The sequence below is a fragment of the Gambusia affinis genome, linkage group LG14, assembly GCF_019740435.1.
Source record: "Gambusia affinis linkage group LG14, SWU_Gaff_1.0, whole genome shotgun sequence".
Lineage (NCBI taxonomy): Eukaryota > Metazoa > Chordata > Actinopteri > Cyprinodontiformes > Poeciliidae > Gambusia > Gambusia affinis.
In genome coordinates, this window is record NC_057881.1 from 9,855,698 (window position 1) to 9,877,046 (window position 21,349).

Below are 21,349 nucleotides of genomic sequence, written 5' to 3' on the forward strand. Positions count from 1 at the left end.
CCATGTCCCCAACATAATACAAATAGCCTTTTGCTTCTGCAGCAGCTCTTTAATTAAAACATGCTGTTTTAAATGTGCTCAGAAATATGTTTGACTAGGCTATGAAAGACTCCAGCTGTTTTATTTTTTTTCTCCTGATCTCTACATAGTTTTACCATATTGTTTCCATATTTTGATATAGATTTACGGAGTTGCAGGAGGCAGAAAAGTGCTTATCACAGTCTGAACACCAAACACACTAATTATAGATGATAAGGAATCAGATGATGAAACCGGTGTCCACTCTGCAGCAACCGGATCGGTAGAGTTGTCCACTCTGGTAAGTCCCACAGTCAAATATAGCTGTGCAGACGTGTCAGTGAGCCGCTGGTCCGTGCAGCCTCTCCCTGCTGTGTATAAATATGTGTGCACACACGCATCCTTGGGGTCGGGGTCATACATGAATCTGTATTATTATAAACCCAGGACAAGAAGACCCGTCCATCACCTGCCGCTTTTTTCACCTGCGTGCGTCAATCACGTCCCTTTCCTGACACAACGCTTCAGCCTGAGTGGTTCAGCTGTCGTCCGGGGGCGGGCGCTCCCTGGCAGATCCTGAAATCCCATTGGCTGAGAGGTTTCTTTGGTTGACGTGACGCAGCTTGGAATTCCCAAAGTTCCCAAGTTCACAGGAGAAGAGCGTTGATTTTAGGAGTAAGCAAGAGGTTTTGGAGGAAAAATCAGCTAGCGACTGGAGTATAAACAGGTTTGTGTAAATAGACCGTCTTTTATCGGGTGTAGTTTGGAGTGCTGGACGCTCCTGCTAGCTGCAGGGCCTGAGTGGGAACGCGGAAGAGTGGGAGTGGGAATGTTCAGGCTACCATCCTTTGTTTACCTTCGTGAGTGTACCTACAAATTGGTTGCTACAACAACCGCAGCCCCTAAAGTGTGTCTCTAATTTGATTTAAACGGAGCCGTTGTACTCTTGAGCCTGCGAGTTAGTGAGTATGTGTCTCTATTTGGCTGTTTTTGGATCAATGAGCTGCTCCAAGCTGAGGTTTCACTATCTTTGGTAATTTATCTGCCGCTCACACTGTCTGGCTGAATGGATGTAGATGAATTGTTTGTCTGTGGATGTTAAGTCAGGTGTTTTGCTTGTTTTTCCCTTCTTAATTTTGCTGCGCAGCTGTGGATGCCACCATCCCATTACATAACTGGAATCAGGCACAATCAGCTCTTTATCCCGCCTGAGCTCCGTATTGTTGCTTAAACCTTTCTTAGGTTGCACAATTGTGTCCTTTTAAACAGCAGTTTTCATAATCACCTCAAACACTGCATGCATTGTGGGAGAATGTGCCTTTTTTTATTTGTATTTTTTCTCTACTTCAAAACCATGCACAATAGTAGTACAGTGCTGTACTCTCATATAAATAATATCACAGCCAGTTTATTGAGTTAGGATAATTTGTTTGAAAAGATTAGTGCCATTTCGACATGTCCACTGAGGACACGTTGTTGCTTTCGTCATGTGCAGGATATTATAAAGGTGAATCTGTGTGGTGCTGTGCCAACCTGAGCCTCGAGAGGGCGATGTCTGACAGCAGCAACAGCACAGGCAGCACTGGCTCCTCCACCAACAGCTGGACCCTCCTCTCTCCTGAGGTAAGAACCAAACATTGGCAGCCATACAGTGACAGGAAGTCCAAATCCTTAGGCTTAGCTTCATAAGAAGAGAAAACTAAACCTAATTTAGCAATTATTAATGAGTTGCATGTTGGTAAGCTACGTGGTGTTTCGCTGTTGTTAAACGTCTTAGTCAAAACTTTAAATGAGCAGCTGTCCACAATACAACAGGTGAATGTGTTGCTGACCGATATTTATATTTTTCAAAAACTCCACTCATCCTTAAGGTCTCCAAAATCATGGAGATTCAGAAAGATGCTGCTTCTTTTCTCTCTTATTTCTTCATTTTGTCTTTATTTCATTTCAATCCAGACCATGTCTGGCCTGGCCTAAACCACTATCCTCACTGTTGACCTGAATATAAATGGACAGATAAAAATTGCTCCATTAAGTAGACCAATTAATATTGTTTAATTTCAGACAGTGAGGAAAAATGGTTTTGTGTTCTTATATGGTGTAAGTAAGTAGATATGGTGGCAGTAGAAAAGGGGGGAGGGTGAAAAAATAAAGCAAAATTGATCGCTTGTAAAAAAAAAAAAAAAAAAAAAAAAAACAGTTGGGTCACAAGGATTCAGGTGGTATGTTTAAAGCAAAGGAAAAGGCAAAGATTTTGAATAACATCAGAAAGAATACACATACATAATATTCACCAAACCTCATTTCATGGAGAAATGTTGGGACTCTTTCAAGGCTCAAGTTTGTCCATAAAGTTTGTCGGTATACGGGTGGTTGTTGTTGTTTTTTCACTTCAGAAAGGAGATTTTTAATGAGGCCTGTGATTATTTCAACTTCTTCATGTTATAAGCTTAACTCCTCACCTTTTTTTTTCAGGGTTTCAAACTTAAACATACTCATAAATTGATCCATTTGTTTGTCCAGTACAGTGCTCACATATTTGCTTTAGTTAGACTGACTTTCATTGTTGAAAGATAAATAAAAGAAAGCTTCAAGCCACTGGCTCTAACTCATCTGACTTTAAAACCCAATATCAGTCCTTAATGAGCAGCCACAACCAAAATGGATGAATTCTTTGAATTTTTAATTCTCTCCATGGAAAAATGGTGCTGTTTTAATTAAATGTCTTATTATGTTTGTATGGCAACATGCATAAATAACTTTAACGACAAAACCATAACGACCAGCAGGGGGCGATGTTAGAGAGGGAAATATTGTCTTTTACCTTGAATTACCTGTATTTGAGTTGTAACCAAAACACTTCCATAGCAACCGCTTTAAAAAAAAAAAAGTGATCCAATCGTAGTTTTGCGCACAAGCATAAAATAAAGAACACCAGCTACTGATAAGTAGCTTATAAAAGACAACTTAATAATCTCTTATCAAAACCTATTGAGTCACTTGAGTCAAATGAGTGAACATATAAACAATAAAGAAGATTTTTGTTTCTATGCATTTAAAAAAAAACATGTGCAAAGAATTATTTGGAAAAAAAAATTCATATTAAGCTTTTTTGGCTTTAGCTTTCACACTGAATTTATGACAACCAACTGTAATTTAATATTAACTGCATTATAAGATAAAAAATTGTATGCAGTCTTTGCCTACCTGCATTTCACCATGCTCAATTAGCACATGTAAACAAACAATCCGGTTCTTCTATGGTTTTGAGGTGGCAGATGTTAATTCATCAGAGTATAAATAGAGGGCGCTCCTTTTTTTGGCAACCGAAGACCCAAGACTTCTGAAAACTGAACCCAACTGCTCTAGAGCGTTTCAGATGCAAATTCCTCTCTCATTTGTTATTGTCATCCAGTTTACTGGTCAGAGAAAAAACCAAACTAAATTTGAGTGATGCAGAGAGTTTTCAATAAGAGACAATGCTCTGACCTCCAGCACTTCAACCAGAAAAAACTCTAATCAAGAATCCCCCCTAGTTTATTATTTTCATTGACAATGTAAGAAAGTATTTCTAATTTAGTTTAATTTAGGGTGGGTTTTAATCCCACTTGCTTTAATATTTAATAGTTACACTAGACATCTGCTGCAGGCATCCTCATCTCACTCTCCAGCCAATGGCCAGACAGTAAATTACATCACTTTTCTCATTCATGAGTACACTCTTAATGTATTAAATACATACTTTTTACATCATGTTCAAAATTAATGAAGCATTTTTATATCTGTTGTTGGACGAATTACATTAAAAAGAGCTGACATATTAAACTTGATGAGGAAGAATTGACCTATGAATATCTGTCTTAAGTGTCCTGACTTCAGTCGGAAACATTTGCATTGATGTAGGAAATGAGACTCTTGTTCATGGAAAGATCCTTATCAAGACATCCCTTAAAGTGGATGTCAACCTGGCTTGTGAATGCAAGTTTAAGTACAACATTTCCTGTCTAAACTTGTAACCCCTAGCCTAAAAATCTTACAAATTTGCCGGATGTTTGCAGAAAACCAAATAATGAGTCACCAGCCATACAAAAAGGCTCAGCATGAATGAAAGCCACTCCTTCCTCTGCTATCTCTTACTGCAGAGGAATGTAAGTGCATTGTTGATTTTGTCTGCCTCAGGTGTGAAGACGGCTCAAAGATTTCGTTCCTTCCAGGAACCAAATGCTGGAATTGTTGCCTGGCTGTCTTCTGATACAGTCTGCAGAAAAAAACTCCAACAAGAAGAAGCTGTAGATATCGTCTGGAATGTGATCAAATATTAAAGAAATCTAATATTCGCATAAAAATTGTAAAAAAGAAAAAAAAACTAAATATAAACTTTTATCTCTGAGGATATTTTATGTTCTTCCAAAATGTTTTTTATGCTTTTTCTTTTAAAATAACTTAAAAAATTTAGAATGATCAAAATAAAGTTACCTTTGTCTCATTTTTTTGGTCATAATTTTCTAGGTTTTCCTCCAATGGGAAAAATGTTAAATGCAATTTATCCTGTTTAACTTTGGAGCCTTCTGCTGCAAAACCTGCTTACTGTGGCGCTTTGTTGAAATAATCAAGGTTCAGGCTGAAACAAAAAAAAAGTAAGAAAATTCAACCTTTTAATTTGTTTTTGTTGTCAATGTGGAACAAAATCCCTTCAGGAATAATTGTGTTTATTTATAAAGAAAACCACAGCAAAGAGTGGTAACAAGTCTCCATTACAAACTTTAGGTGCCAACTACACACCTAATAGTTGTTCGGGGTCCTTTTCTTCCTACCATCACAAACCTAAACCATTTAATCGGTTAAACTCCAATGGGATTTTAACTGGAAAAGTGTCAGCTGCAACCCTGCTGTGAAAAAAATGAATTCATATGAGTATTTGTAAAGCTTTCAAAATCGATTTTGAAAAGAGTTTTAGATGTACGTCTTTGTCTCTCCAAAAATGCAACAAATTCCTTGACATTTTTTCATTTATTTATAGTCAATTCCAGTTTTTCGCCTCAATGCGACCTGATCTGATCTTTTTAGAACAGTTTGAACAGCACAAATCAGATTTTTATTTTTATTTTATGCGACCCAGGCCACTTGGATATCCGATCTTTTCCAATGTGACCTTCATCTGAACGGATCTGAACTGAACGTCATTGATACTCGACAAACGTCACTATTCTGCGTCCTGCGAGAAGAAAAACAACAACCATGGCGGACAATAATGAAGATTAAGTTGTTGATATACTGGCTTTGATCAGACAACAACTTTAAAATTGTAAGCTAACCATAGATGCTAAGATACAGTTAGCATCTATGTTTACTTCCGCAAACACCAAGCACTTCTTCTTCTTCTTCTTCGTTTTTATGGAGGTTGGCAAAACACTGAACAGGCACTTTCTATGTGTGACGGTATTGCGCCCTCTATTGGGCATGCTTCAGGTCACTTCAGGTCACACAGGTGATTAAGTACAAGTCGCATATATTTGGAAGAGTAAACAACCACAGAAAAAAAATAAAAAATTGATTTGATAAAAAAATAGGAATTGAGTCATCTTTGTTTTTGATTTATGATTTCCCACCCCCCCCCCTAAAATATGCTTGTTGTTTTCACCATAAAGGATGTGTCTGTTAGTGGTTTATGTCGACAGGTATGTTTTCCTGTCATTACCACCTGTGAAATGTTTTAACCCGGATGCTGTTGGCTCTTCTCGCCCCACAGGAGGCTGCCATTGAAAATGTTGGACCTGCAGACGACGGCACAGAGAGTCTGGGCGATGCCCCCAGTCTCTCCGAGGAGGTGGCAGGTACTGACCAGTCTGTCTCTACCCTCGGGTGTAAATGAGCTGCTGTTTCTGTTCCGACATGGTGTGAACTTTGTTTCAGGAGCTGCAGTAGAGGAGAAACCAGCTGAGTTCCCAGTAGAAACTATCTTGTCTGAAGAAGGCCATCAGGTTGGGACCGATAGACGTGCAATTACAAACCTTTTAAATGATTAGGAAGCAAACCTTTAAAGTCTTCATCATGAAATACTGGACTATAGGGCTGAAACGATTTAATTAATCGATTACTGAAATAATTGTCAACTGATTTAGTGATTGATTAATTATTATCAGGAGTATACAAGCTTTAAAAAAGCAATTTGCTGAAAAAACAATACATGGGGAGAATTAATTAAAAATGTGTATATATATATATATATATATATATATATATATGTATATATATATATATATTATTATTTTTTGCATTTAAGATGGAACAACATTGTTTGTAAGCAGAACTTCTCAAGTGGAATTTTTAGCTTCACTTGTTTAAAATTCTGCTAAAAATTCTCCTATTAGTCACCTTTTCTATCCATTTATTAATCCCAAAAGAATTATCAACAATTAGAAGATAGTATTTTTATTTTTAGCTGCAAATGCATCTTTGCTACAAATGATCAAGCGTTCATTTAAATAGCTCTTATTGCACAAACGTAACTGAAAAATAATCTTATTTGCAACATTTTATGTACATCAATATTGTGTGAAAATAAGGCTCAAGTAGATGAAAAATTTGCAGTTTTTTACCTGATTAATCGTCAAAATAATCAAATAGACTAATCAGCTACAAAAATAATCATCAGTTGCAGTAATAATGAAATATCTTGAGCTCTGTAGTTAAAAAAGTGAAACCTTGAATGATGAGTTTCTCTTATATTCAGGTGTGTCAGGAAACTTCCCCAGAGTCTGGCGAGGGTCCGATCCCTTCCAGCCCGTCCCGACTGAGCCCTCTCCCCTCCAACCCTCTGGATACCTCGTACATCGACACGGAGAGTCAGCCCCCGGTCATCCACGACATCGTGACCACCTCTCCCAGCGACAACGAGCCTCAGGGTGCCATGCCTTTGGTCGGCAGCATCGATCTGGCCGCTCAGCTGGAAATCCCAGCTGTTGATATTCTGCTAGCGGACCCCACCGAGTCTCCGCCTCACGTGACGGACGCCTCCGCCGCTGCCGAGGCTGCGCTCCACACGCCCACTGATTCTGAACCGACGCATGCGAGTGCTGTTGCCGGGAGTGACGTCTGGAGCTCTGAACCTGAGGTTAACGTTCCCACGGAGACCCTTACAGCCGCTGAGCCCCCGCCTCGTGTCGAGGCCGAGGTCAGCTTTGCTGCAGAGCCTCCCAGTCCGGTCCCAGAGCGACTGGAGACTGGAGGAAGTCCTGAGCCAGAGACGGTCGGCTCTGCTGAAGCAGAAGGCGACGTGGCTGATGCTGAGAAAGAGGAAGAAATGCCATCCGAGTCACAGAAGGTGGATAAAGAAGAAGAGGAAGGTATAACAGGTTCCAATCGCTATTCCTAAATGCATTCTGATTAATTGTTTTATCATGAAAAAATTAATACAGTCAAAAAACATAAAACACGTGAAGGCTAAAAGCTAGCTCATAATTTTGATACCTGCTATAGAGAATTTAATTATAAATCATCAATGCTATGATCTGTTATTTTAAAGAAATGTCTTTGTTTAGACACCTTAAAATAAAATAGGTTTTCTTAAATGAGAACTCATTTTCATTTTGGGCCATATCAAGATCATGAATGTCCTCAAAGGCCCAGCTGTGCCTGATTTTATCAATAAAACCTATTAACAAACTGTTAAAATATTAATTAATAGCTGCCTCTGCATTCAACATTTTCTAACATGACAATCCTACATACTGATAAAAAAGTGCTTTGATTTAATTGATAAAATCATGTTTAAGCAAATAGTTATTGTTTGAAGGTTGTTTTATTTGTCCCTTTGGTTTCAGGTAACAACATTTTTGATAATCCAACATTAATCCAGATTATTCATTAATTTATGAATCTTCAGGAAGGCGTCTCTGTTCATGATGCAGCAGAGCTTCATTCTTTGCAAGTAAATCAAGTTGGAAGAAGAAGTGGAGGCAAACTCTGAGATGATTTGTGACCACATTTCTTATCTGTGTCGTGTTAGCATCTGGAATATGATTTACTAGTCAGACAGCGAGTCCCACACCCCGTTGAGAAAATGCATAAACCCTCAAGCGTGAAATTACTGCTGTTGTAATTTAGAGGAAAAAAAAATGTCATCCATTTCCACAAGCAACAGTCTGCTTTTGTCACCAGCATTTCTCCCATGGTGTTTTCACGCCATTTTCTGTATGTTGGGCGGGCTGCCAGTGGATGATTTTCGTTTTGGAAACGGCTTCAACACTTGACAGTTTAGCCTAAAAGATGCAGAAATGATTAATTGAAGTGGTATGACGGGACAGCTGAGTATTTGCGGTTGAGTTTCAGGCTCGTTGGCACAAAGACTCTGCTGTTGCCGTCTTCTGTTTTCATCTTCTGTTTCTTTTTTTCAGATCAGTCCAGCAGCATGGAGATGGGTGAAGTGAACGGCTTTGATGATGGACTAAGGCGGAGGAATGTTCCCTCCTTTGAAGCACCAAGACCAAGAACCTCTGATGAGGAGGACGAGGAAGAGGAGGTTGAGTTCAAGATGGCGGCGAAAAAGGAGGACAAGCCGTGGTTCTCCATGAACAAATGCATTGTGGGTGCTTTGGTCCTGCTCTTCTTAGGTTCCCTGTTTCTGTCAGGTGAGTTCCTCTTCTGCGCTGCTAATCGCAGGTGGTTCTGCTTTTTAAAGCTTTTTGCAGCAAAAAATTGTCAGTTTACAAACGTGCAAAGCTAAGCAAAAATTAAAAACAACCCTATTAGTAAAACTGACACTACAAGAAACATTTCGAATCAAAGAATGGCAAGTTGACTTAATCTTCGCCTCCTATTTATCTTTGTTTTTAATTTATTTCTACCTGAGAGTACGAATCAAAGATCACAATAATTTAACTTGACATTTAACGTTAATGTTTCCAAGCCCTCTGAATCCGCCCCACATCCTTCTCTCTGGTACCAACCCACTGCAAATACCGTCTGATGGCACTTTAAATGACAATTTCTAACCAGCTGCAGGGTTTCCATGTGTGCTTGAAATCCTCGAATTTCAATTAGATGTTTTCAAGGTTTGGAAAGTGCTTGATTTCTGTATAAGGTTCTTGAAAGTGCTTGATATTAAAACTGCACAGTTTTTTGTATTAAAGTGCAATGTAGCGTTTGGTTAAAAGCCTAAATTTAATATTCACAGTTTTCTAAATTATTTTTTCTCAGTGTCTGAAGTTGAATCAGATAAAAATGTTTCTGTTTTTGGTCAGTTAGAATTAACAAAACTATTTCTATTTGCTAAATGCCTGAAAACGTAGTCAGAATATTTCTCAAAGATTTTTTTTTGTTGCTTTCTTTTTACATTTAGTTATTGTTTAATTTGAGCAGGAGGATCATTTATCCATGATTTGTTTGGATTCTTTTTTCTTTTTTTTAGTTATTTCATAAACAATGTTCTTCAATTATTAGATTTTTATATTAAAATAGTGTTTTGTTCTCAGACCAGTCAGGTGTGTAGGGTGCGTGTGTGTGTGAGAGAGATTTCTAAACAAAAAATTCAGATTTATTTTAGGTAACCTAGTCCCTGCTGTGAAATGTAAAATACTATCACAACATTAATAATTGACGCTACTTTTTCTTTTTTTTAGTTGTGTTTTTATCTCGGATGTGTGGTACTGGAAAAGTGTGAAAACTTGCCTTGAGTAGTTTGAGTTTGTACGAACCCTGCGGCCATACAGAATGATCTATTCTGTTTAGAGAACGACTTTATTTGAGTCATGTAAACATCTTTCTTTGCCGTCGTCAGCAACACTCAGGTGTCCGTTTTTGAATCCTGTCGACTAAGCTGCGCTACGTCAACAGGCTTCCTCTCTGACCTGGATAATGCTAGGTCGAGCATCAAAGATAAGAGCGCAGCGTAAGCTTCGGCCCTCCCCGGCCAGCGCTCTGAAGATTGTCGGAGGATTTATCTACTCCGACGGTTCCTGCAGCGACAGCAGGAAAAAAGCAAATAACACTCTTTCTGAAGTGTAGAGTGACGCTGTTTGTTGCTGTTTAGAGGGAATCATGAGGTTGTGGTTTGATATCGGCGCAGAAATGTTGGAATGTTTACGTTCGATGGAGTGAGAAACATGAGTCCTTTTCAGCTGACGTGTGCTGGCTGTATGCTGTGGTTGAAAATATTTCATAAAAAAAAAACATCTTTTCACCAGATTTATGCAAAAGTTGTGTTTTCTTTTCCTTGCAGGGGACATTGACAGCCCTGAATTGACTGACAACGACAAGGTCAAAGACCAAATGCAGGTCAGCTTTTACCTTTTACTCTCACAAACTCCAAAAACATGAAATCCAACCAAATATTTTTGGTCTAGTTTTAATGCAAAGATCTTAGTTTGCTTGAAATTAGATGAAACTAACTTACAAGTAACTTTCAGCAAGATATAGGACTTTGATTTAAGTAAATAATTTCTTAATATTGATGCAAAAGTTTGACTGGCAGATTATTTAACTTGTAAGAAGAATGTTTTCTATGTTGTGAGTGAAATAATCTGCCAGTGGAAATGGTAATTTTTTTTAATCAATATTAAGGAGTTATTGACTAAAAATGTCTTGCTTGAAAGTGACTTGTAAGTTTGTTTTATCTTATTTCAAGTGTACTAAGATGTTATCACTAAAAGCTAGGCCAAAAAAATATTTAGTATAAAATTCAATGTTCAGTTTACATCTGAGCCATTTTTGTTCAATAATCATTGGTACTGAAGCTGTTCAGATGAACAATAAAAAAAGTAAACAACTTATTTTAAAAATATGCATTCTGTTCACACACCCATGAATTCCTCTTCAGGACTGGCTTTGCAGTGATCCACAGGATATGAAAGGGCTGCTGGATGAAATGACAGAGCAAATCACTCATCTGGAGACTAAAATTCAGGTCAGCATGCAATCCTATCGGTTTCAGTTCTTTACCTTCATCCTTTCTTACAGTGAAGCCAATTTAAAGTGCAGATATCTCGCGTTTTATTTATTGCCGAAGCTTTGGGATTTCACTTGCAACCTGTCTCGTTTTTGCTTTCTCCCTCAGCTTAGGAAAGAACAACTTGATTTGAAAATGCAGGCGATGGCTGAGAGTGACAACGAAGAGGACGGAGCTGCTCTGGACGAGACGAAGTTACAGCTGGAGGAGGAGCTGGCGACCCTGCCTATGCTGAGCACAGAGCTGGAGAGTCTGCGGGCCCGAGTGAATGAATACAACCAGCTCGCAGGTACGACTGCAACGTTACAAATCAGGTCTATGTGAAAAATAAACACATTCCTGTTACAATGCTGGCCTTTTGTGATGTGAGGAAGGAAGAATAAGCCTTTTTTAGATGGAAAAACCTTGAAAAAAAGCACTACAATAATGTGGTTGCTCACTCTTAAGCTAATACTTTATTGCAGAACCTTAATTTAATTATAAAGTTCAGTCTTTATTTGTAGTTTATCAGCAAGACTTGACTGACTTCCCTTCTTTACTTGAAGAAGTTCTCCTAATCTCTCAGAATGTGACTGTCCTGATATTTGGACAGATTTGGTTACAAAGTTTAACTTTGCTCAGATAAACTCAACTTAGAAGTGAAATAATCTCCCAGTGGGACTTGGACTTTTCATCAATCTTAAGAAATTATTGACAAGATATGTGCAGTAGAAAAAAAGACTTTTGGTATTTGCAGAGAGTGGTTTGACTTGCAGTTAAAAAATAAAAATAAAATAAAACCCTCTTCATCCTCAGCTTTCTTGTGACTCCTCAAGATTTCGGAACAGATTTTGGAACATCATCTTATAATTTCACCCCTGTACCAACCAAGGAAAAGTAATCCCACAGCATAATGCTGCAATCTCCGTGTTTCATGGTGCCCCATGTGTTGTTTTACTTTTAAAGGTGATTTATTATGCCTCCTTGAACAGATTAGGATATGTTTAAATACAAAATCGTTCTTAGAAAATGAGATTTTCGGTCAGTTCTGACTATTTTGAGCACCTTTCAACTGTTTTGACAATTTAAATGCAAATAAGCTACTGCTGGCTACACCCTCCCCAACTCGACGTTCACACTCCCACGTGAAAATGGCTGCAAACAGAGCCACAATTATACAACCGTACATCTACTCCTGCACAACCAACAAGAATGCAGCAAATGGTTTCTGACGGGTAAATAAGCAACAAAACCCTTATCCAGCAGCCATTGCACAGGGAATAGAGCAGTAAAACCAGCTGACCCAATGTGGTGGAGCTTCACTTGGGTTGCTAGGTAACAAGCTGGGGCTGCTAGGTAATGGTGCAGTATGACTCAACATTCAGGAGGTTTTTGAAATGGTTCATTTATCAGGCACCAAAAAAAGATTAACTTGTTGCCAAGAAATGGCTGGGTGTGTTCTTTTGTTTTTTCTTTAAGCACTTGGACTGATTTTATAAGAAGTTAAGACCCAAATGAAGGTGCAAAAAGTGAATTTTGCACTTTCTGTGCACTTTGTTCACAGTTTCAATACCTCAGTACTCGCACCGTCTCTGAATCTTTAATATCCTCATTTCTCTCTGCAGGAATGGCGTCGTCTGCTCCCACTTCATCTTCTGAGTCTGATGCCGAAGACGCTCAGGGCTCCCAGACAGCAGCCGGACCAGAGAGGAAGCAGGACACAAAGCTGGAGAAGGAGCTCCACTGTTTGAAGGATCTGTTGGAAGACATCAAGAAAAGACTGGGAGGGACGAGAAAGGACGAAGGGAATGGCAAGCAGGTTTGGGAGAACGTAGATGGGATCCAGAAGCAGCTTTCCAAAAAGGTGGAGAGTTGGGAGAAGGCGAAGCCACATGGGCCAAAATGGAAAGGGAAGAAAGAGAAAAAACAGGAGCGGGACCACTGGAAGAAAGAGGAGAAGAAGGACAAGGAGTGGAAGCACAGCAAGGAAGAGAAGAAGGAAAAGGAAAACTCCCACAAAGAGTCCTGGAGGAAACACCAGGACGAGTGGCAGAGGAGGAAGGGCGAGCGCAGAATGGACCGGGAGGAGAGGAGGAAGGAGAAGCCATGGCACAGCCGGCCGGGGAAAAGCTCTCATCAACCGGGAAAAAGCTCCCATCAGCCACATCACCATCAGCACCACCACAACGACTTCTGGAGGGACCAGGAGCTCAAGCTGCACCGCAACGTCCGCCCCCAGCTGGGCTGCTCCTCCCTGGAGGACTGCGCCTCCAGGGAGGGTCTGTACCCGGTGGAGCTGGCTGAGTTCGAGGAGCTGCTGGAGGGCTACCTGAGCAAGCTGGAGGGCTCCTCCAACGAGAGCAAGGACAAGCTCCGCAAGGTCACCGCAGACTTCTTCGAGGACGGCGTCTTCATCCACGACCGCGTGCGCTTCGGGGACTTCGCCGAGGACGTGGCGGACGTCCTGGAAGACATGGTGGACGTCGTGGAGGGCAGCTACTCCCTCGAGGAGGAGATGGAGGAGTTCGAGCGGGAGGCGCTGTGGAAGTTTGCCGCCACAGCTTAAAAGTCAAGAAGGATTCAAAAGCATTAAAATCCAAGAACAGTTCTCGTGGTGGTTTTGTAGGACATTTCCCTTCCTTCTCCTCTTCTCAGCTGTAGTTGTCGTAGCTTTTGGTACGGACTCCTAATTGTCTCTAATTATAAGCTAGACTGTGTTTGTCATTTTGGGCTTAGTTGTTACCTACCTCTGTCCCAGTCATGGCTCCTGATTCAGAGTAACCGTAAACTGTGTGACGTTTTTTTTTGTTTGTTTTTCTTTGCTTTAATCGGTGCATGTTGCAGTGAAGTGAATTTAAACCCAGATCAGACAGGAAGCAACACGAAGTCGATCATTATAACCCAGTAAATCATTCTTCCAGTTGGTTCTCCAGTGTGAAGAGGAGATCCTGCTGCGTTCGGCGATCATTATCAGATCAGGTCCGACCGGTTTCTTTGTCAGTATTCTTTTTTTTTTCTTTTTTTTTCACCTAGCAAACAGAGAGAGAGAGAGAAAACTGTTATGAGCCTCCAGCATTTTTTGTTGAATCTGACTCACCTCTGATCTGTTGACTCAATTTCTGCTCCTGGAGAAAAAAGCAATAGCAAAGAGTCGAGACTTCTTAACCACTTTAGCACTTTTCCTCAAGCATGTCGGACACATTTCCTCCACTGCTTTCTGCAACGCATAAAAACACTCGGACCAGTCTGGGTTATTAAACATGGATAACTTCCTTCAGCTCGTCTGCTGATGCAGCAGAATTAGTTCTGCAGCCAAACCTGTCATTTTCCTCCTCTTGTTTTGTTCAGAAGTTTGAGTTGACTTGCATGCAGGTGATTTAGACGTTTCCAGAGTTTAGTTTGTAAAAGACATGAAAGCATTTCATTTTCACACATCGGGTGAAAGTGAAAAACGGCACAAAGACAAGCCTGAAAAGTTCATAGTATGTTCCTTTTGCTTTCACCGGTTCCTCTTTGTGTTGATGTGACGTTAGAGCCGTCGGGTCGGGATTGTTCAGAGAAGCTCTGGCGTGATTATTTATTCTGTCACTACTTCTCCTGTCGTTGGTATGAATCCGAGGAGCGACGGACTCTGGCCGTTCACGCTGAATGTTGAAGCGACCTTCGTTTACGTTGCGTACCAGCTGCTGCTTACGTGCCTTTACCACAATATGAAGAACTCCGATTGGACCAGAGCTCTCCGATTTCACTGGCTACTGCTAGAAGAGGAAGGAGTTTCGGCGACTTTTAATTCGTCCTGCTGTTTGCAGGGCAGAGAGTCAATGTCGGGGAGTTTATTGTGCTGGTTTATTTCTGAAGATCTGCTTGACCAAAGGTGTTTGAAGGAGTCCTCAAAGCACAGATCGAAGTGAGAGCTTAATCGATATTTGAAAGGGTCTCTGTGTCCGCGGGGCGACAATAGAGCTTAACGGATGTGAATTTATTTGACCCCTGGGCAAATATAATTTCTTTCATCATCAGTTTCTCCTGTTTTGACAAAATAAATGTTGAGTTCAATAAATTTTTCACCATTTTGGTTGTAGTTTCTTTTTGTTTTCAGAAGTTTTATGGCCTTATTTTGGTCCATTCGACAAAGTTTAATTCCAGGGTAGAGTGATTAATCATTTGTTCTGTGCAAATATCAAACTTTTTTAAGACATTTTTGTTGTCCAGTCAGTCCATTGGTAACTCCTTGTTTCTTCCTGAACATCTTAACAAGTTTCCTACTGGTAAAGGTTGATGGTTTGGTCTTCGACGAAGCTTTAAGACATCCTAAAAATGTTCCTTAAAAAAGTTAGCAATTACTTATAAATGGATCTGAAAATCTTTTCCCATAACCTGGAGACTTCCTGAGACATTCCCAATGTTCTGAGGATTGTCCGATCCGATGAGTGTTAAATTATTGTTCTAACTTTCTGCTCCAGGCAATCACAAGATTTACCGAGAGCCTAAATTTCTTTCCATCAAGTGGAAAGAACAAGATCAGGGGTCTTCAAGTGCCATTGTCCTGCGGCTTTTGGATGCATCCCTGCTCCCACACACCTGAATCAAATTAGCGGTCAATTATTCAGCTTTTGCAGAACTTGCTGACGTGCCAAAGAGGTAATTCTGTCTTTTCACTCCGTTGTGTTGGAGCAGAGACGCAGGACAGTAGCAGTCCAAAACTGGAGCACTTAAGTCTTTTTCTGTTCCAAGCTGGAAGAAAACTGAACTACTTCTGCATGATCGGAGTGTATAAACTTCTGCACTGGTTTGTACACTAACTGGCTACAATTCCCAGCAATAAGAACTCTGGAGCCACCCAGCCCAGTGTGACACACACCGCCTCTGACTCGCTGAGTGCTGGAAACAGGAGCTGATGGCATGACTGGCATCTTTTATCTCAGCTGTGATGCCCAGCTGAAGCGTTTACACGCCTCGACTAAAGGCACGCTCTCCATGTTGGCTTCCGCTGATATCACCCAGCTGATATGCTGATGAACGAGAACAAGTCATTCATTTCCAAAGCGCAGACAGAGCTTGCCATTCTTTGAATAGCACAGCCAGGCAATTTAGAGGCTTCGGCACAGATTCACCGCTCCCTCCCTGTAATGGCGTTTGCTTTGATTTTAAAAAGTTTACATCCCAATAACTAACACATGAAGAAGGGGCGGGGGGGGAAGCTAGCTACTCACTAGGTTTTGCAAACACCTAATAAGCATATTTTCTGTCGTTGTTTTGAGTGTGTTCAGTTTTAGACAACAGAGGGTGTGTTGGACCTCGGTGCCATTATTTGAGTCATGTTTTGTGTAAACTAATTATTGCTTATAATGCACGATTCAGTCAGTTGATTGGACTCGCCTGATGCTATCTCTGCAGACGAACTCAAGCGGCGTTTTGTCCAGTCGTCAGGATCCGCTGTGACCTTTTGTAGGTCAGCGTGGCAGTTTGCTGTTTCCCTTTTTTTTCCCCTTTCTTTTTTGTTTGATGTCATGGAAATCCGACAGATGAGGGCAGGAGGGGAGTGACGACGAGGGGTTTTCCGCTGATGTGTGCACCGGCGATGAAGATGAAGCGTGTATATTTAGAGAGATGGACAGAGATGAGGAGGAAAGGACCTTCGCACCTCTTCTGCTGCTTCTCAGCCTAAACTCATCAAGGTAAAACATCAGCTGCTGATTCTGGTTTTTATTACACAAAAAAAAGAAATGCATTCTTAGTTTTTACTGGTTTTATTCACAGCAAAAGCCACCATGGAAGCTGCCATCACCACCATCGTCTCCCAGTTTAAGGCGTACGCTGGGAATGAGGGGTCCTCCTCCACGCTGAGTAAAGACGAGTTTCACAAACTGGTGACCTCTCAGCTTCCCAACTTCGTCAAGGTTTGTCTCTTCAGTTGCATTTATTGTCTCTCTCTCTGCTGATATTTGTTTCCACCTTTGATGGCTCTGAATACAGCTCTGCAAAAAAAATGAAGAGACCACTTAAAATGATCAGTTTCTCCGATTTTACTTTTTATTGGTTTGTTTCAGTAAAAAAGAACATTGTTCTTTTTTTCTATGAACTACTGACAGCATGTCTGAAGTACCAAGCAAAAATGTAGTTTTTATTATCAGAAAACAAGAAATGGTCAAAATAATGAAGAAGAAGCAAAGAAAACAAGTTGATATTTGTTTAGAAACAACAATACTAATGTTTTAATTCAGTCCAGAAATTAATATTTGGTGGGAGGTTTTCAATGGGCTTCAGTGCATTGGGCTCTTCATTTTTTCCAGAGTTGTATTTTACAAAAACAAACATTTGTACAATCTTCTACTTTTGCAGTTTTGAGCAATTCCCTAAAAATCAGCTGCAAAAATAAAAAAGTATTGGTGCAAACATAAATATTTATACAAAAATATCCACTAAATGTGTTGAACAAAGTATTAATGCAAAAACTATTGAATTACAATCTACTCATTGTAAAATAGGACTTATTTTTTAGTACAACATTATTATTTTTGTTCAATTAACATTTAAGTTTTGAAGGCGTTTCAGGTTTAACTTCATTTTCCTGTTCTTGCTGACATGTAGTTCCCGTTAGGAGGCTAACTCACCAAGAGCCTGATTGTGACACAGGTTTTGTGCTAATTATACATTTGAATTGATCTTTTTGCTGAGGATGATGCATCAAATCAACAAGCTGGAGTATAAATATACGCTGCTAATATTTGAATAAATAATAATAATTCGACCAGATGCCATCAAAAAGCTCCTGGTGTAATTCCTGCTGGACCAGATCTAAATTTAGAGCATCTAGTCCAAGCATGTCCTCTATAGTGGACCATTCCAGAACCTTCCAACTCTGTGTATTCTTTCCAGAATCAGTTCTGAAATGTTTGAGATCATTGTTGAGTTGTAACAGCCGGTGTACAAAATCCAAACATCTAGTTGTTGATTTGAGATGAAATTGTGTAGTTTTTATTATTTTATCCATTTTAAAAATTCACAACAGCCCCTCAGCATGATGCTCCCCCCTTGTAACAGTGTTCTTGGATTTTTACTCCTCGTTTGGGCCAACAAGCAAGAATCTCTGTCTTGTTTAATTCCTAAACCTTTATTTAGTTTATGTACTGAGTTCAACATTTCGAAGGTGTTGATTTTGGAGTAGAAGATTCTGTCTTGGGCTCAACGTTGATGTCAAAGTGACTGTCGCTGTCCAGCTTCCTGTCTGGTCCTCTGTCCAAACTGATTTAGTTTATTCTGAGGGTCGTAGTTCAGGTTTAATCCAAAGACCTAAAACATAAATCAGAACTGGTTTTGGAATTAATAAATCAACATTAAGCTTCTATATTTAAAATCCGTCAGAAATCCTGACGGAAATTTGTTCATGGCTGCAAACAGTGTCTTTGTGGTGCAAGTTACTGGGTACCATTTAACCAAATACCAGTAAAGGTGTGCGTGTGTGTGTGTGTGTGTGTGTGTGTGTGTGTGTGTGTGTGTGTGTGTGTGTGTGTGTGTGTGTGTGTGTGTGTGTTTGTGTGGTTGCAAAATATTTGACCCTGCATGGATTAGAGAAAATACACAATAAACTCATGCACCTCATTCATGTCTGTAAATCAGGTTTATTTGTATTACACATTTCAGCAACAAGCGAAATCAAAGCACTTTACGTCACAAATGATATGACAAATGCCATCATCGATTATCAATACATATAAAATATATTGATCAATGTTCCAGCTATTCTAAATCCAAGGCAACTCTAATCGGTTGTCTTTTTATTCTGGATTTAAAGGCACTCTGTGTTTCAGCTGTTTTGCAGTTTTCTAGACATTTGTTCCAGATTTGTGGTGCGTAGAAGCTGAATGCTGCTTCTCCAGTGTTTGGTTCTGGTTCTGGGGATGCAGAGCAGAACCAGAACCAGAAGACCTGAGTGACATAACAGCAGATCTTTAAAATGTTTTGGTTCTAATTTTGCTAAAAACTAACAGAATTACTTTAAAGTCTGTTCTCTGAGCCAGGCTTTACAACTAGGACGATGTTTTCCATCTTTAAAAACCTCTAAATTTGTGCAATCACCGTAAGAAAATACAAGTTTAAAATGCACTGAAGCCGACTAACAACTTATCAACACCCATTAAAGTGTAACTGAGTATCATAAAGTAATTTAGTTTCTCGGTTTCTGCTCTATATTGATCTGCGTCTCATCTGTGATTGCCCGCAGAACGCCAGTGACCCCGCCTCCATCGACCAGCTCATGAGCTCCATAGACGAAAACAACGACGGGGAGCTGACCTTCTCCGAATTCTGGCAGCTGATTGGAATACTGGCGAGAAAACAGGGAGGCTTCAGCTAATAGACCCGACCCAGGCGGCTCGGTTAATTCACCTGTTGTAAACGGAGGAGAGGGCATCTGATTTCTTTTATCTCTCTGTGCCAGAGCCACATGTGTAACTGCATAGTTAACCATTTGTTTGATGGGAGGAACTTTGAATTAAAGCCTCTGTTGTTTTAAACCCTGAACCACCAGCTTCGACTCTGCTGTCATTCATTCACCGCGTTATATGATTTCCAGCAAGCTTACATTGGAGCTGTAGTGATTTAAGGGCTTGTAATCTTAAAAAGTCTGCAGCCGTCCTACACTTACAGTGCTCCATAAAGCTGCCTGTTGCATAGCATTATTGTCCACACTGCAAGTATTTATGTCTAGTTTCTAGTGCAAATATCTTAGTACACTTGAATTGAGACAAAACAACTTACAAGTAAATTTTCATAAAGAAACAGGAACTTGTTTTAAGTAAACAATTCCTCAATATTGATGAAAAGGGGCTAGTTTTACTTGCAGATTATTTCATTTATTTCAAAGACATTTTCCAATGTTATAAGCAAATTATTTGCCAATATTAAAGAATAATTGACTTGAAACAATCTCCTATCCTCCTAAAAAGTGACTTGTTAGTTTTTGTCTCAATTCAACTGTACTAAGATATTTGCTCCAGAAATACTTGGTAATATTTTGTGTTTTTGCAGTGCAGCAGTGAGGACGGCGACGAGTGACCCAAATGCATCCTATTGTGTTTTCCTTAAACGGGTCATTTCAGCATTAACTCTAAATGTCTAGACAGAGTTATGTGTGCAGGAATGCTCCCCCGCCGTTTCATTGCCTATGGGCCTGTTTTAATTTTCTACTGGCCTGACTGTGAGAGTGCGCCTTTTTTCAGCGCGATAGGTAAATGTGACCTTTGTATCCAAATTACAGCCCCCCGCCCCCTCGTCCTGTGAAGATGTGAGCGTGGGAGGGACGGACGATGGTCGGATGAGTCACAGAAACGGTTGAAATGGGAACGTCTGTCTGTCTGTCCGTTTGCAGGCGCACTGCAAAAACATCTTAAGTACTTCTGGTCTAGTTTCTAATGTGAATCTCTTAGTACGTGTGAAAACAAAACTAACTTGCAAGTAAATTTTTAGCAAGAAGTAGGAGCTTGTTTTATGTAAATAATTCCTTAATACTGACTAAAGAGTAAAATAAGACATTTTCCCAATATTAGTTAAAATGTCTTGTTCCACTGGCTGATTATTTCACTTATAACTAGCACATTTTCCGTCAATATTAAGGAATTATTTGCTTAAAACTAGCTCCTATAGAGTGCTGAAAAGTTACTTGTAAGTCAGTTTTGTCGTACTTAAAGCGTACTGAGAGATTTTCACTAGAAACCAGGCCAAATTACTTGGTAAGTTTTTGTAGTGCGGGCGCTTCTGCAGATAAGCATCTGGTTAGCCACGCCTCACTTACTGAGATAAGATCTGCGGGTGTAAAACTTTTTACATGGTTGTAAAAGAATCTGGCAACAACCCCACACGAAATATATTCCACTTTGTTCCATTCGCTTGTATTCAAAATCTAAGCTGGCTAAAAGTTGGCCACTGTATTTTCACAGCACCTGTTTGAAATCCAGTGGTTCTTTTAAAGTGTTCATGACCCTTGAACTCTTCTACAATTTTTCACGTTACAGTCATAAACTTTAAGGTGTTTTTTGGGGGTGGGAGCAGGGTGGGGGGGTATGATGGACCAACACAAATCGACGAGTTATTCGGTAGAGAAAGTCTGAGCATGCATGGTTCTTGGGGATTTTATTAATAAAAGTATTATATTGCAGCTGTGTTCAGCTCCCCTGAACCAGTACTTCATTGTTTTGCTCCAACTACATCAGCAAAACTTACAGATTCTCAAATTTAGGTCTAGACTTTGACTAGGCCATTCTACCTCATGAATATGCTTTGATCTAATGTATATCTGACTTTGTGTTTAGTATTCTTGCTCCAGGGTCACGCTTGTATTTAGCTCCATCTTTCCATCAACTCTGACAAGCTTTCTTGTTCCAGCTGAAAAAAATAACTCGCTGCTGG

The 21,349-nt window shown here is 39.9% G+C and overlaps 2 protein-coding genes across 5 annotated transcripts; both read left to right on the forward strand.

Moving 5' to 3' along the window:
• The first annotated feature begins 610 nt into the window (after positions 1-610).
• On the forward strand, positions 611-13,550 carry pbxip1a (pre-B-cell leukemia homeobox interacting protein 1a). Of its 4 annotated transcripts, none has more exons than XM_044137559.1 (10): positions 611-745; positions 1,514-1,641; positions 5,768-5,852; positions 5,932-5,999; positions 6,752-7,364; positions 8,415-8,648; positions 10,238-10,293; positions 10,835-10,921; positions 11,072-11,252; positions 12,568-13,550. In XM_044137559.1, exons 2-10 carry the CDS (start codon positions 1,570-1,572, stop codon positions 13,506-13,508), a joined length of 2,337 nt encoding a protein of 778 aa, XP_043993494.1. In that variant the 5' UTR covers positions 611-745; positions 1,514-1,569; the 3' UTR covers positions 13,509-13,550. The 4 variants fall into 4 exon arrangements, with proteins under 4 accessions (XP_043993494.1, XP_043993495.1, XP_043993496.1 ...); XM_044137560.1 differs by lacking the exon at positions 611-745 and adding an exon at positions 833-980; XM_044137561.1 differs by lacking the exon at positions 611-745 and adding an exon at positions 868-984.
• A 2,911-nt stretch (positions 13,551-16,461) lies between these two features.
• s100a11 (S100 calcium binding protein A11) lies at positions 16,462-19,465 on the forward strand. The gene is made up of 3 exons (XM_044137602.1): positions 16,462-16,620; positions 16,703-16,842; positions 19,167-19,465. The coding sequence occupies exons 2-3, from the start codon at positions 16,714-16,716 to the stop codon at positions 19,296-19,298; spliced, it is 261 nt and encodes an 86-aa protein (XP_043993537.1). The 5' UTR covers positions 16,462-16,620; positions 16,703-16,713; the 3' UTR covers positions 19,299-19,465.
• Positions 19,466-21,349: the final 1,884 nt, after the last annotated feature.